Here is a 16757-nt window from a genome sequence, read left to right on the forward strand (position 1 = left end):
ATTTTACGATTTCAACAAGGCAAAAAGATAAGAAAAGGCAATGGTGATGACTCCAGTATCACAAAGAATTCTTAATCGAGAAAGATCGCACAAACAGGAATTCGTAGTTTATTAGTTTGGGGTGAACAGTGCAAAACAACACTAAAACAACAAACAAACAAACAAACAACAGAGCGAATTCAGAATGGTGCTGACACTCTCAACGGCATGACTCAAAATTGCGCATTTTTTATTCCAATGGGCCACCAAAAGCCATAAAAGTCTCAATATACCAGTACATTATGCAAAACAGTATGCTAATGAAGACATCAATATTTATAGCCTATGACTGGAAGTCACGGGCCTCCAAAGAGCTGGGTATGCGTTTGCATCAATTTGGTGGAATCACTGTCTCGCACAACGTATATGAGGGGAAAGATAACCCATGGAAATGTGAAAAATGCTCTCTGGTTTAGAAGGCTGAATTTTAAATGTTGCCAAGTACAATTAGTGATAATATTCAAGCGCTGTGCCTCTCTTGTATAAAAACTTAACTTTAAAATATGAATTATTACCCCATGGCAGAATTTTGACAGATACAGAGAATCTTGTTGCAGTAGCCAAGCCATGGTTAGGGAAAGAAGAGAGCATCTAATACGATGAATCATCAGTAAGAACCATGAAGGACAAATTAACCAAACAGACTAAATGCAATGTGTTTGTCTCGTATAACTAAGGTGAAGATGAATATCAGAATGCTGTGACTATGACATAGATATCCAATTAACCAATGCAAGTAATGATGTCAAAAGTACTTCCCTTTATTATCTGCAATTTGCCATAATTTTTCCGGGTTTGTATTTTTTGAAAAATATGCAAAACTAAACAAGTTAGACACAGATTCCACATTTAGGTTTACTGTCTTTACTGTCTTTAATATTAACATACTCAGGTTTGAGGAAAACAGACATGATTAAAAATCTACTTTTAAAATTTTTAATTTTAAAAATATTTCACTGCTTGGTATGAAGGCAGACGGAATTAGGGACGGATGTGGAATTAATAACAATCAAACTCGGACTCATTTAAAAATCATCTCGCTTTTCAAATGTGTAAAATCTTTGAATAATTACAAAATCAAGGAAAATATACAGGTCAGTTGAACCATATTGATACAAATAGCAACACATACTCGATTGCACGATAAAATTACATTTGACAAAAATACTGAAGCATGTGATTGTGGTCGGGTCCCCGTCCACATCCAGTCAGCGATGAAGACGCTGATGATGAGAATGATGGTGATGATTGCTATGAGGTGTACATGTACTCACGAGACCTCGTTATGAATGACATGAATCAGGTTGTTCACGTTCATTCCAAGCAGGTATCCTCGTAGCAACAAGTAAGCTTTCCGTCACAGCATTCCCCCTGGACCTGAAGAGGAAACAAAGATCTGAGCTCGGATCGAACAGGTAAAGACTACACGCAAATTGATCGGGCACCATCGCGTCCTGTCCTTCTTAAAACCTCAGAGATCTACTTGTATAGGTGCTGTGCGATGGGGTGCTGAGGGTATTATGCGGGTGTGAAAATGACCGTACCTTCGGTGATGTGCTCCAGAAACTGATGCAGGTGCATGAGAAGGGCGCCCTCGCTGGTCTTGATGAGGTCAGTCAAGAGGGCCTCCCCACCCTCACTCAGGAATATCTGCTTAAGGCGGTAGTCCCACACCAGGTTCTTCAACGTCATGACACCTGGCGAGCCAAAAAGAAAGACGGCATTATCGAACAGTGTGGATAACGTTTGGCCCCATTTGTGACCCAACCTAACAGATCACAAAATTACCCAACAGAAGACAAAATTACCTATTAATGTGAGGTCCTGAGACTGTCTGTGATTGCGTAGGAAATCCATCAGTTCTGAGACAACACCAAGAGAAGCCAGCTTCATATGAATGACAGTCTAGAAAGAAACGCAATGAATGTTAAGATTTCAGATACAAATACAACACAGTTTGATGGGAGATCCTTCTTCCCTAAGGTATTGAAAGTTGATAAACTAGTTCGTGACAGTTATACATGGATTACAAACAGAAGCTGCAGATAGTCCTGTGTGGCATACTTGCAAAAGCTTATTAACTGATTTCCAACTGAATGAGCACAAAAATATGGCTTTTCCACATACATCAGTGCAACTCGAAAACTTCATGGATTTGCTGAGCAGAATAACTGCTGATCAAAAATGGATGGAGAACCAGTCTCAAGTGATTTACTCTGCGTAACACTTTGGCCAGTAACCTGTCTTAGCTAGATAATTTTTTTGTGCTGAGCAAATTTCTGTGCTTAGCAGCTTCGTGAAATTGGTACCCGAGGATAAGCAGAAAATTAAAATAATTACCTCGCCGAAGTCCACAAGGTCATACACGAGCAGCAGGCAAGCCCTCCTGGTTTGTGCGTTATCGCTGTTGAGACCCTTCCATGCCTGGTTTCCGCAGGCCTCCAGCAGGTGGATGGCACACTGCCACCCTATTGGCTCGTCTGTGTTGCATGTGAGCTTGTGATTGGTGGAATTCAATGGTGGCTTTGTTTTGAACTTGGCACCTGACGGATATTGATGAAAAGGACTTTTGGATTGGCAGACTGCAATAATTGATTATTGGCAAACTCAACGAGGTTCATACTTGATGTAAACGGGGTCAGGTAAACTTTCAACAATGCTAGGTTCCTCTCCATTAATGACCACCAACCTTTGCTTGTCTTCTTCATCGCCTCTCCGTCGGACCGACCCTTGACCCCAAGAGCATCTCGCACAACATCGGCCGAGCCAGTTGACATTTGACTCAGGACCTGGCTGAGAATCTTGTCTCGCTCTGCCAGTGTTTTGGCCATATCTGATCTGCGTTGGCATGAGTACGGAGGAGGAAATATTTGGGTGTAGTGAGATAAAGAAGTGTGTAATTGTTTAAATAATGAACTTAATTCAATTAATATGGGCGTTTTTCATGATTTTCCGTTTTTAAAATTCTGCAGAAATTCATTACTTCATTTACTGGACGTTTACACCCACACGAATGACAGTCTGGTGGCTACTCTAATCTGACAGGCAACATCTTCTGATGCCCGTGTATTTCAGCCAGGCCTGCTGCCTTGTAAAGAGAGCCCAGATTGTGCGGTGTTGCGTAATTTTCTTTTGTTCTCAAAACTGGAGTAGTTTGCTGCTGGCGTCTTTTTCAATGGGGCCAGATTAGTATGCAGCAGTATTGTAATGCTCAGCACTTCAGCACTGGAGAGCTTTCGTCCGTGGTTGTAATCCTTCATATTGAAGGCCACAAATAGTGGTAGAGTTTTTCAAAAAAAGGATGGATTACCTCCGCTATTGACAACTGAAAAAATGTTCTTCAAGTCCCAGCAGCTAGCTCTTTTGTTCAGAGTGCAATCTTTTGTTACAAGACGCGGCTCCTTTGTCTGATTTCGGGCTCCCAAGCTATGCGTGTAAACATAAGGTACCCCATACCGGATCCCCCGGTGCGAAGTGGTTAAACCGAGCCACAGTTGTTCCTAGAAGTCCGATTCTAGACAATGAACTGTCGACTGAGAACACTGGCAAATACGTAAGACAATTGCCTGTTATTTTTACCTTGATTTGTGTCTGTTTTGTCTCTCCTTAGCCTGAGCTGACTCCCTAAGTTGCTTGATCTCCTCCAGGTGGATGGGCTGAATGACACAGCGCAGACACTCTGCAGCAAGTGCCTGCAATTGTGACAGTTGAAATTAACACAAAAAAAAAAGTGTTTAAGTTTGATGGGTATCAGTGTATGTGTGGCAAATCATGTGTATGTCGTTGTAATACCTGGATATGTGGCACTTGACAAGCTACCCATGGGCCCACTGCCCCGCAAACTCCTTCCTGAAACAGTCTTGTTCTGAATTTTTTCTGGAGTTCCTTTCCCTCTTCCCCTATTGCAGGTCTGTCCTCCTGCTCTCGTTTGGTAACCACTGGTGACATCTTCCGGGCATAACCAGCAGCTCGGACATTCCTTTTAACCTGCAGCTGCTCCCTCTGTTTGCTCGAAGGCACTGCCTTTGCTTGCTCCTTGAAACCACTCTTGTTCAGGTCAAACTTTAGGTCTGGCTCCGGGCCCCGTTTTTTGGCTGATTGAGGTCGTGTCTTGTTTGGTGTAATAGTTTTTGGAGAGTCTCCAGATGCATTGTTTGAGGACTGGTGATGGTAAGAGGACAGTCCTCCATCAGGTGTCCTCGGCTCCTTTTTGTCTCCCCAGGCCATCTTCCACTGATGGACGCTGTTCATTCGCTTTTCCCGCATTTCATTCTCCCGCTGTCGGTGCGTAGTGATGTTCTCAATCTTAAAGCTGCTTGGAAAAGCTTGATCAACTGTTTTTATGTACTGATAGTGGCCGATGGAGGTTTCATCTACAGCTGCTGAATCTCTGTTCCATTTCTGATTTTCCTCAATTTTCGCCTTCACTTCCTTCTCAACTTCGCAGTTCCACAGCTCTGCCGAGCATCTGGCAAACAGGTACACACACTCCATGAGCTGTTTCACAAACTCCAGCTCCTCTGTTCCAGGAAGGGGGTTAGCTTGACTGGGGGGCGACACCATCTGCCACACCTTCATCATGGCCTGCAGGTGCAGCACATCAACGTTCCTCTGTTGTTGCTGAGTATAATGTTCCCCCGGGACAGAGAATAGATGCAGTGTGTAAGTGTTCAGCAGATCCAGGACGCAAAGAGCTCCTTGGTGGAACATGAATGACACAACCTCAGTGCTGAGTTTGTGCACTTTGCCATTTGACCTAGGTAGGAAAATGTACTTAGAAATGACTAACGTTGCAATTTAATCTCCTGCCTATTAGTTGAAACAAGAAATATCAAGTGTCGGCGCAAATGTGTTCATCAACATCATCATCATCTTACCCGTCAACGGACACCCTGGTATTGTGACTTGATGTCCTGTTACGTTGCAAACCGATGGTCATTGTAGCCATGTAACTCAAACAGCACACGGTGTCCGATAGGGTCTTGTAGAAATCTTGGCCAGGCCGAAAGCCAATGGATTTTATCTGTCGGCTTTGGTCCAAGGTGAGCTTGGCTTTTTAAGATGACGAATAATAAAGTCATTTGGTTAGTTTTACTCTTCAATAAGTTGAACAGCTTGTAAAAGCTGTTGTTCGACCTTTGTCAGAGAAAAATCTAAGCAGACTTCCATACTCTTGTAAACCTCCAAGATCATTTAAAATCCCACAAAAGATGTGAAAGGATTCTAAAAGACTGAGGAAGGTGGGGGCCAGCCATTTACCTTTATGGGGACATGTTCCTTTTAAGTTCAAGTATAAAGAATATGCCATTGCTTTCTGTATAAAGGGTGATTTTTGTAGAATTCATATGGGTTATCTGCAACAATGCTAGACACAGAATATCTTACCCTCTTTATGAATTGTCTCCACCAGGATGCTGATGAGCACTCTACTTCCCCTCTCGCATCTCCCGCTTGCCTCCTTCCTCCTTGACATCGAGTGCCCCGCCTCCTCCTTGCCGTGTCTTACTCCACCACCCTCCTGGTCCAGGACTGGCTCTCGGATGAAGGCGGCCTCTGTCTCCAGGGCAACCTCCCTCAGCTGGCTGGTGGTGGCACGCTGGAGCGTTCTGGTCAAAGTGGCTACGCAAAGCTCCCGCAACCTCCTACAATATGGATGAAGATGATACACCAAGTCACAATGATAATGTCGTCTTGATGGGAGTACACTGATGAAGCCACGTAAGGTGTGGATCTGGGGGGGGTTAGGAGGTCAAACCCCCTCCCCTGCTCTGAGACCCCCCAAAAAGGAAAAATTGAAAGGAAAGGGGGAAAAAATAGGAAGATAATGAGACTAATTGAAGTAAAGTGCACCAGCACCATGGCGTGTATAATGTCTCACCATCATTTTTGCTCGTCCATAAAATTGAGACATTAAAAAAATCTCTGGCCTGACCCCCCCCCCGGAAAATTTCTGGATCCGCACCTGCATGTATTAACAATCCCAGGTACTCTGGTGCTGAATTAAATGAACTTTGATATATTTAAAACTGACGTGATAAACAGTTGGACACCTTGGAAAACATATAGTAAATCAAAGCTGTTGAAAGCTATACATCTGCATGGCTAAAATTTTTATACATGGCATCAAAAATGAAATTTTTATATAACGATCGTCACATTTTTCTCATGAAATGTGAAGTAACTTTGAATATGATTCAGACAAAACGAAGAGTTTGTATCTTCTTTTGGGCAGTTAAAAGCAACTTGAGGTAAGGTCATAAGCATTGAATTGAGGTTTGAATGTGGCATCGTATGATGTATTTCAAAACGTTTGTTATTTGACTCTCAGGGTGAAATGCACTGTGGGTCGGTTAATTGATGGCAAGCATATCACATCTAACAAAATATAAAGCCAGGGAGCTCAACCATGAAACAATCAAGTTATTAGCCATTGCTTCACACAAGAAATGAAATGTGAACAAGATGGAATGGTGTCTTTACTTCATAAGGCAAGGTTGATCAGGAATGGTTTCATTCAATATTGGACAAACATTTTCTGCTAATGGACTGTCATTTTTGCTTGGCAGGAAACTTAACCGGACAGAAGGAACAAACATTTCCTGCTAATGGACTGTCATGTTTGCTTGGCAGGAAACTAGACCTGAGGGAAGGAACAAATTACATGATGCAAAAAGTCAAACAATTGTGCTTTCAATGACATCCCTCTCTGGGATGACGAGAGGAGAATTTGAGAATAGTCTCAGGCAGTCTCACGTGCCTCTATCATCACTGTGCTGGTTGCCAAGCAGCTGGCTACAGATCTCTTCAAATCACGTTGACCCTCAACAGCTACGCTGGCCTGCTACCTTGTTAGCTGCCTCGGCTTCCCATATCATCACTTGTTTGCCTACTTGAAGAGAGTACTGTCCGAAACATTAAAAGCTTAGTCTTCGGGCAGAGATGGATAGGCAGCAATCTACTGATGTACATATGTGTACCGAAGCCTGTCTTCAGTACCCAAACTTCAAAGAGTTCAGCATCATTGGTACTTCTTGAGCGTCTTGAAGCAGAGTAGCCACTACAAAAGACAGGAGCTTGAGAATGCTTCATGTGCAAAATAAAATTTTTTAGGCATAGTAAACTCGCCACGTTCAAGCTGCGGAATTAAGGATGACCTCGATACAAGACTTTAATTCAACCTTCGACCTCGTGTCCATGTACCAGAAACAACATTTGCCTCTTGTAATGTTGGCCAATGTTTCATGATACTGACCGAAATTGTGATTTTCACTCTAAACCCTGTTTGTTTGCTGAGTCTATGCCACGTTTGCAACATCCAGCCGGCAAGCAAAGTATTCATGGCATCCCTCATGATCTCTGATCTCTGTACTGGACTCTTTTGGGGCTTGCCGCAAATTATTCAAAATATCACTGGGAAGTGGCCGCTTGGTGAGAGTGCCTGTGTGGCTTACGGTATCTTGAAGTCGGCCCTGATTACCATGGGCATGGAATCCGTGCTGTTCTTGACTACAGATCGCTATGTCGCCATTATGCATCCCTTGCGTTACCAGTCCATTCTGACCAGGCGTCGTTCGCTGGTAGCCATGGCGGGTGTTTGGGTCGTCACTTGTGTAGTATGTGTGCTGCTGTTTGGGATATCGGGAACCGGCAGGCGCATCATTTCTCAGGAGGTCCCGCACTGGTGCGTGGAGGGCAAACGTGTCTTTGAGAATTACGTGGTCTTTGGAATCTATTCCGTGGTGCTCCTCGCCATGTTTGCCATGTACACCCGTATCATAAGGACAGCTCGCAGCCAAGCACGACGTATTGCAGGCAACATCCGGCCAGCCGAAGGGGAGGCTGGGCAAAGACGGCGGACGCGAATCGCGACAAAGTCAACTGTGACAGTGATCATCATAACAGGGACTCTGCCGCTGTGTTGGGTTCCAGACTGCCTGAGGGCACTGTTCAGAACTCTCTTGGGTGATCTATACTGGCCTAATCCAGGCGTTGAAATTCTCATCAACACACTCTTACTCTTAAATGGGGGCTTGAATGTTGTCATTTATTACATCAGAAACAATGATATACGGCGAGCACTGAACCAACAAGTGTCCTTCTGCTGTCAAGTCATGCGCCAACGACTACACCAGTTTGTTTGACAGAAAATAGCAATTGCACATTTGCAAGTTGAAGTCCAAAGGCACAATACGTTCATAGCCAAAGCACAACAGCTGATGTAAGCTTCAGATATCGTCCGGACTAGGAACTCAGTGTTGAGCATGTGCCAATGACAACTCTTGCCACTTAGAAGGAAATCCCTTCTGGGGGTTTCTGGGTGCACAAAGCTATATTAACGAGTGACCACTGGTACGTGCCAGCTAGCACTGCTTGTGCATGCTGATCGCCGAGAAATGTCGTGAGGAAATGCACTGAACAACACTAAGTCACAACATATGAACTCATTTCTTTGAAGTCTGTCAGACCCGAGAAGCTTCAGCCCGACGACAGGGGTCGATCTGAATAGCCTTGGGCACTGACGGCTAAACACTGAACGTACCTGCAATGTGTCGCTCTCAACACCTGGAGAATGCCTCTAAGTTTCCCTTCGTCCAGGAAGGCGGACAGGCCATAGTCGGTACCGCACAGCGCCTGAAAAAACTCTGCCGCTCTGATCTGGACACCACTGAAACAGGATCAACAAAAAATGCACAAAATTAAAATGAACTATTTTGGATAATGTTTAGAGTTTAAGATTGACTTTCCTCTTTAGAGACCCTTAGGCTCCTAAGGAACAATGCAATAGGCATTTCTAAACTTTCCCAACTTACCAACTGTCTTCTTTCAAAGCGACAGCGACGTGCTCCATGATCCGATGCTCTAGCACTCCAGCGACGGTGTGATCTGTGTGCTGTATGAGGCGTCTGAACAGTTCGGTCAGACTCTCCTACAAAGGTACCAAGTTTTTATCGGATTATTTCAATTTGTTAGGAGGATAAGTACCTTCCAGTCAAGATAATATGCAGTAATCATTCACTACAAAAGAGAAAGAAAATATGAACAAGGTATGGGGGTTTATGTTCACCACAGAGCTATTCCGGAGTTCGAAAACATCTCTCTGTTGGTAGGAGACTCTGTATGTGTACATAGACACCTGTGCCGTGGAGGCAATTTTTTTTTTTCACATTTAGAGCTGTCTAAGATTTGTCTCTGATTACTGACCTTCATTGCTGGATATCTCATCCACACCTCCATGATGTCCTCCACGCAGTGGTCCAACAGCAGCACGGCGATCTCGAAGAAGCCCGCCAGGCTGCCGAGCAGCCGGCCCAAGGCGACTTTGGTCTCCAGGGCCTGATTGGCTGATGACAGGGAGCCAATCAGCACTGACAGGCCCCTGGTGATCAGGCCCTCCAGCCAATAGTCAGCAAGCTTTCTATGAGTCACAATCTGTTTGATATCAAATGAGAACAACTGTATATATAACAGTCCAATCATTGGTCGAATGGGGTTCTCTATTAACCAAGTGAAAATGAGGTCATGGTTTTGTGAATTAAATGTTTAAATTCTTTTATTTGAAATTGTTTTACTAAACTGTAACAGCAACTGATTTCTAAAACTTAACTCTTTCACTTTTATGCTCTCTTGTTAAATAAAATGGATAAAAGTTAGATATTGTCTTTATTCAAAACTAAATTAAAGTCACATGAAATCCTTGACCTACTTACATTAACTGAAAAAGTAAATAAATAAATAAAATTTGTTATTACATCAATCAGTCCAGTGCCTAGAGACCACAATATCCCTATACTGACAAAATGGTACAGCCCTTACCTTTTCCAGTACTGCAGCAGCTGCTGAGTGACTGGCAGCTTCCATTTTATCCTGCAGGAGGGTGAGGAGCTGAGGGACAATGTTCATCCGCAGGAGGGCCATGGTGTTGGCTTCGTCAGTGGCCGCCTCCCTCAAGGCAAGGAAAGCAGCCTGCCTCACTTGCTGGCTGGTGCTTCCGGTCAGGCGTACCAGCTAGAGGAACAAGAGGAAAAAAAAAATTAACACCTTTCGGCAAAAATCTGCAAAATATCTATTCCAGAGCAGTTACCATTTCTGTTTGACTCGTTTGTCAAGTGAAAATTATAAATGAGGTCCAATCTGCAAGTGAGCATTCAAATTCTGTGAAGAGGTAGTGACAGCCTAAGTTATTCACTTTGGGCATCCTCAAGGTAAACTCTATCATCAAAAATTGAAAGTACTTTCTTTCGTAAACTTTCGGGACAAAAATTCACAGGATGTATGGATATTTTGGCACAGAAAACACCCCATCTAATTTATGAGTCAATTTATGTAATTTCAATGTTGGGTAAGTTTCAGTGTGATATCAGTTTTAATTCCGAGAAGGGAGGACATTAAATCTCACCTGATACAAATGAGTTTCTGAGACAGCATCGCCACGGCAACAAGCCGCCAAGTTCTTGATAGCATTGAGTCGCCTTGCCGACCCTTTCCTCTCCTCGGTGACCAGCATCCCAATCACAGCAACCAACGAGAAGGCCTCATCATCGCTGTCATCGTCCGAGTCAGATTCTGTATCACTGCATGCCGTGCTGGTTGCGGGGCCAGTACCATTTCTGTAGCGTTGGCCCCGAGATGAGGATAACTCCTCAATGTTGCCGCATGAACAACGCACACTGAGCTTGGACATGAGCGAGGATGAAGTGTGGAGACTGTGTGGTGCGTGCGGATGCGGATTAAGAGATATTTTCTCCAGTTGGTCAAAGACAGCACCAAGCTTGAGGTTGTCCTGGCTGAAGTAATCAAGAAACGAATGTGAAATGCCAATAATCATCATCAAAATGCTATGACACGACCACCTCTTCACCTGTGGCAACATACCACAAATTACCAGATTACTATATGATCAAAGCAAATAGCACATTTATTATTATAAGAGAAATTACCTTCATATTGTCTTAATTGGCAGAAAAGTGACAATGTCTTAATTTGCTGTTAAATGTCGTCACTCTTCAGTTCTAACCACTTTTAGATCAAGTGAATTTTGCACAAACTCGGTCATTTGGAAGTTTTGTTTTATGTCTCATTAGAAATAACAATATTTGGAATGTACACACCTCAAGCTGTCCTTTGGATGGAAAAGGGAGTCATGCTGTCTGGCTGCAGTGGGCTTCTGCAAACGTCTACCTTCCACGGCTCCTGGGGGGTCCATTATCAAGTCATTCTAGATCATCCCTGCTCCTCTACTTGAGCAGCAGGTAGGTGTGAATTGCCTCCGTGATCATGTCCACCATGTCCACAACAACCTGGAAAAAAATCCGGAATCGAAGATACATGGTCTGCAAACTATTGATGGGACTGCTTTCCACCTTTCCTCCACCATGGTCATGATGATATCGTACTGGGGCCCAAGACAAAATCCCAATGCATGAATACATGCTAACGTTGGATAAGAAGTTCACACATAAATTGCTACTTGATTCATGGTCAAAAGAGCATTTATTGTGCAGAGGATACAATATTTAATATGTGCTTGACAAAAATACTACCGATTAAAAGTTAAAATAACCAGACAACCCTTAGCCCTAATCTACCCGGTACCCCGATGCCCTGCCCATCATGCCCACCTCGTTTCGCGTTCGCCCCATGCCATACCTGCACACCACCCAACCTGCAGGCAGATGGGCCCTACCATCTGACCATAGGTCCTTCTAACCTTTCTCAACCAAAAGCACCTTTATCCAGTTCCCACAGCTAAACAATAACTTATATCGGAATAAAGTTATAAACATCTTGATGGAATGACATCAAACGCGGGCTAGGCCTACCTGACTGTGAGATCGAGAAAGGCAACCGCCAACATACACAAACTTGCAAAACTATTTATAGTCTGGTGGCAATTATAACCGTCTTAAACTAACCCTTCAAAGTACAAAGTATACTCCAGTTACCAGATACCAAAATGGCGGACAGGGTGGAGGAGCGAGTGAAGCCTGCGGCAGATAATGAAGGTTGTTATGGCGATTTTGAGCGATAAATATCGAACTGATTACATATAATTTGATAGGAGACATTACTTTCGACAGGTGTATTTTACTTTTAGTTATCTTCATGTCGCAGGCATCAAGAAAAATGGATGTTATGTTGATCGAAATGTTACCAATTTATCGTTCGTATGTTGTATTTTTTTTCCGTGTAGTGTACTCTCAGTCTGAGTAGCCGCACTGGCGGGTGGTGGCGCTGTGCTTTTAAGACTAAAAACAACCAACAAAATCAAAACAAATATCCCATCTCTAAACCACACCTCTGTCTAGGGAACACAAACTTTTCTATCTCCAATGTAATTTTTTCCCCCAAAATTTGGAGGTTACTTTTTTCCTCTTTAGGCATTTTACATTTGAAAACATAGGCCTATCTTTTTAATACATGTCATTAAATGAGTTAAGGTTTGTTTTAGGACTTTTAACGTGGAAAAGGACTGTGAATAAATTTTTATTTACAGGCTGAGGTGAGAAGGATGTACTTGTACGTGTATTATTATTTTATTTTGATTTATCCTGGAACAGAGCATAGGAACATACTCAAGGGCTCTTGAGTATGCTGCACATCAAATGACCGCTTTTTTATATTGCTTGTGTATCATTTGTGATGACCGGCACAGTTTACAGTTCTGCACTGTACGTCAACCTGTGAATCGGTATCCACCCTTGTAACCATTCTTGTATTGCAGGTGAGCATTGGTCACTAATGATGACCGATGGAAGAACCAGGCAAAGTCTGCAAGGGACTTGATTTCACCAGCAAAACCACCTGATCTCATTAGCCTGTTCGGGATCAGGTCAGGTCGCTGCCCTATATTTAGAAACTGGTGGGCGGAGCAACAGGTGCGTATGCAGTAATACATAGTGTCACTAGCACCTTGTCTCAAGTATGCCAGTACTGTGTTTCAACCTCAGGGGTCGAGGACACGGCAAACTGTAAGAAAACGACCGACCCTCACCAGCCCACTGCCAGACCTGAAATAAGTCACAATGTGCCCCCTCCCTCTCTGCCGTCGGGAGAGAAGCGGAAGGCTCCCTCGAGCCCGGACGAAGGAACGCAGAAGAAGGCGAAACCGTTCACAATGAATTTTGGGACGAAGGCAAAAGGAGGAACTGGTGAGATAGAGAAGAATAACGGTGTAAAGTCGGGTGGGAGCACGATGAAGTGTGAAACTGCAAAACCTGTCAAATCAATCTCGTTAAAACTGGCCCAGGTGAGTAGTTTATTCAACCTTGTGTCGTTTTTTCCCGCTCACACATTGTTAGGGTGTCTGTCTTACAGTGTCCAAAATATCCGTCATTTCATATTCTTTACTGATCATCATTTTGTGATCCAACTCTTTTCTGACTGCTTGTCAAGTTTGTGGGATTATGATCGGCTTCAGTTTCTGTTTTTCAGAATACAATTAAATAAGTCAACAGTTGGACTCCACTGTTTGCTTTGTTTATACTGTCAAATTAACATTTGGCTCACCACCAAATACCAAAAGTCTGATTTTGAAAATTGTTAGATATACTAAAAGCATTAATCAATGAATGCCTTCTCATGTGTCAAATGGTGCACCATGTGTCCTTTCGCTCTCATGAGTGGGTGGCACAGCACCCTCTTCAGTGTGCACCAAGCCAGTAGAAGGTTTGCAGTCTTAAGCAAGTGTGCTTCAGTTTTTCAAACTTTTCAGGCTTCTGTTGACAGCCTTCAGGCCCATGAATAAGTCAACTTTTCTCTTGAAGCCCGAGTTACTCAGAAATTAAATGAAATAGTGGTTTGAGATCCAGATTTTTTGTCGGTTATTTATCTATTTTTCTCATGTTAGAAACCCAAGGAGGCTGAACTGAAGGCACCCACCAGCAGGGCTGTTGCCAAAGCCTTTGCAGAGGACAGTGATGTGAGTGACAGTGTTTTTATAAGATAATTTTTTGGCTGTTCATAGTACTTCTCTCCACTGGAAAACAAAATGACAAAAGGACAATATTTGCTCAAGACATCGGAATCTGTATCGCAAACTGCCTTCATAAAAAGCTTGACAATGAAGCTTAGTCTTTAAAAGTATTGGATTGCTGCCTTCAAGAGATGAAAGCATTTGCTACACATTTGTTAAGAATTACCTATCTTGAATCAGTTGCATCATCTTGAAGTGAGATCATCGACACAATTGTCTCTTGCTTTTTGTTCCAGGAAGATGAAGAGGAGATGCCGCCAGAGGCCAAGATGAGAATGAAGAACATTGGCAGGTGAGAAACCATCAGGTTGCCGACTGTTAAAGGAATTCTTCCCATCAACAGGTATCAAGATAAGGTGTTGCGTTGAGTGTGCCAAGAAGCCGTTGGTGATGTACATGGGTGCAGGTCCCAGTATCGGATGCACTTCAGGGGTCCATCGATTCTGCTTGGGCTGCCTAAAAGCCCAAGCTTTGATTGTCAACTGAGGGTGCTGTTACAAATGTTCATTCCATTTTGCAATGCTCAGAGTCTGCTGTAACCCTCCTGGATTGTACAAAATTCATGAGGACGGTCAGAGAACTTTGCAGAATGAAAGATTCTTGCTGAAAATCTGTAAAGAATTAAGGTTGAAGTGCATGCTCATATTTATTTACAAATTCTGGTGCATTTTGGATATGAGTCGAGGAAATGTGAGAGCGTTGAGGACAAAACTGCATTCAAGTCACCTGTTTTACTCAAAACTCACACTCAGCCACACTCAGCAAATTTCACCTGAATACCTCCCACTCAATTAAATTTCTCTTCACCCCTGTTAAAAAAGAAAAACCCTTATTAATGAAACTGGGTTTCTTTAAATGCAGTATCCCTTTTTGCTCCAACATTTTAAACTCATCCAGGGAAACTCCAACCTCAGCAGGCCCCAACTCCTACAACAAGTCCAAGTACGGCTTCAACGACCACGCGCGGGTCTGGAAGAAAAGTGTGGATGCCAAACTTGAGAAACCAAACAAGGACAAGAAGTGAATCAAAGCCAGAGCCATCAAGAAACTATTTATAAAGTCACAGGCTTGTTAGCCAAATCTTTGGAAGGCATGCTCCAGTTTGACTCCACTTAAACTCTGCCTGGAACAGAATTTTTCTGTGCAGAATAAGAAAATAGACACGTCGTCAAACACTTGTCTCCATTAAAATTAACATCTGTAAAAAAAGGACATTTTCCTTCTAGATAGTACATATAATACTCACAGCCTATCGCAATTGTTCCTTGTCGAACAAGAAACAGAAAAAACTTTCATCTTTATCAAAGACCAGACTTGTAAACGATTCAAATTGGGCAGCTGACCTTAGTAAACAAAGGATTAAACTGCTCTTTTAATGGGGCTAATTACTTTGGATTAAAAACCCTAACCCACTTAGGGCCTTTTGCTGGGGCACACCCTCAATCTTCCAAAATCCTCCAGTGGCCCAAGTCCAAAAAATTTATCCTCAATCCTCCAAAATCTGCCGATCTTTGCACTTATTCTGAGAAAGAGAGGTACCCAGCTCCTCCATTCTTCAATATCCTCCGCCAATTCCTGCCATTATGTTGAGGCATGGCGAATGGCTTTCTCAAGCAGTGCTGTCGATTTTGAAGGAATGTCAAGCTGACTTTATGCATGGCTAAGCATAAACCACGCAAGGTCCAACCCAAGACCTTCACACATGGCATCCTTCCCAATCAGCCATACACTTTTGCCACTCGTCCTCAATCTCCAAAATCCTCCAAAACCACCCAAAGGATTTTGGAGGATTTGTTTGGACAGTTTTGTTTCCTTCTGCATGTGTTTTCACAGTAGGTTTTTGTTTACAGAAATGTTTGAAAGCATATAGAAGATGTTAGACAGTGGAGTTTGCAGGTTGAAAAAAGCAAAGCATTTTCATTAGATTAAACTTGAGGAAATCGGTCAGCATGTGAATAAATAGTTCAGGAATTTTAACTTTTTCCCCCTTCGTGCTTGGGCTAAATGCTGCATGTTATTTTTTGTTTAACCAAGATCAGAAAGAAAACATTGGATGGATAAGCGTCTTCTTGAAAACAAACGAAGTGAGGGCAACTTGTGCCAGGGTTTCTGTGCCACAGTGTAGCCTTCACTCAAGCCGTTGGTACACATGCCTCTCACTCTACAAATGAGCGCTGGGATCTTCAAGGCGAAGGCTGAAACATGCCTTCATTTGCTTTCTGTGTAATAGTTGCACGACTAATTTAATTCTGTTGTTGATTTTGTTCAAAATAGGAATTTCCTTTTCTATGCTGTAACATTGAGATGGAAAATTGGATTTGAAAGGGGAATAAAAAGAAATTGTATTATATGTGTAAATAAATTTTAAATGCATGTCAATGTGTCAGTCAATTCTGTACAGTTGCTGTGTCATGAACTGAATCATTGATAGTGATGGATTGTGAATTGAATTGGTAAAGATGGTCGTTTTATTGACCTTACATTAAGTGTAAGAAAGACATGCTAATCATCAGCCCCAACACTTGATAAGCCAAGGTGCATAACCTTGATTTTTGAAACGATGGTTGTGTCTGGTTACAGGGTTAAATCCCTACTCCAGCTCCCTTAACCTCCCGCACACTGTACTGCAGCGAGGGCTAACAGACGCTGGCTTGGTGGCTGGGGGGGTTAGGCACATAGACCATGGCATAGACCAACCCACCCCCTCCCATTTCCGAAAACCAGGAAAATGGTAGTGGCGCCCTTC

The 16757-nt window shown here is 43.0% G+C and overlaps 2 protein-coding genes across 3 annotated transcripts; one reads left to right on the forward strand and one right to left on the reverse strand.

Annotated features, from left to right (window-relative positions):
• Positions 1–185: 185 nt before the first annotated feature.
• On the reverse strand, positions 186–11977 carry LOC110974531 (uncharacterized). 2 transcript variants are annotated; one of them, XM_022226249.2, is made up of 16 exons: positions 11859–11977; positions 11148–11336; positions 10436–10823; positions 9853–10044; positions 9241–9468; positions 8850–8965; positions 8579–8704; positions 5425–5681; positions 4917–5091; positions 3832–4795; positions 3619–3731; positions 2729–2877; positions 2380–2582; positions 1848–1944; positions 1584–1736; positions 186–1416 (listed from the first exon to the last, which is right to left on the reverse strand). In XM_022226249.2, exons 2-16 carry the CDS (start codon positions 11240–11242, stop codon positions 1397–1399), a joined length of 3276 nt encoding a protein of 1091 aa, XP_022081941.2. In that variant the 5' UTR covers positions 11243–11336; positions 11859–11977; the 3' UTR covers positions 186–1396. The 2 variants fall into 2 exon arrangements, with proteins under 2 accessions (XP_022081941.2, XP_022081942.2); XM_022226250.2 differs by lacking the exon at positions 11859–11977 and adding an exon at positions 11747–11856.
• LOC110974533 (uncharacterized) lies at positions 11956–16380 on the forward strand. Its single transcript, XM_022226252.2, has 5 exons — positions 11956–12041; positions 12987–13285; positions 13886–13957; positions 14248–14303; positions 14909–16380. The coding sequence occupies exons 1-5, from the start codon at positions 11993–11995 to the stop codon at positions 15033–15035; spliced, it is 603 nt and encodes a 200-aa protein (XP_022081944.2). The 5' UTR covers positions 11956–11992; the 3' UTR covers positions 15036–16380.
• The last annotated feature ends 377 nt before the right edge of the window (positions 16381–16757 follow it).

This window comes from Acanthaster planci, linkage group LG15 (genome assembly GCF_054643075.1).
Source record: "Acanthaster planci isolate LZ-2023a linkage group LG15, COTS_SCS, whole genome shotgun sequence".
In the NCBI taxonomy this organism is placed as follows: domain Eukaryota; kingdom Metazoa; phylum Echinodermata; class Asteroidea; order Valvatida; family Acanthasteridae; genus Acanthaster; species Acanthaster planci.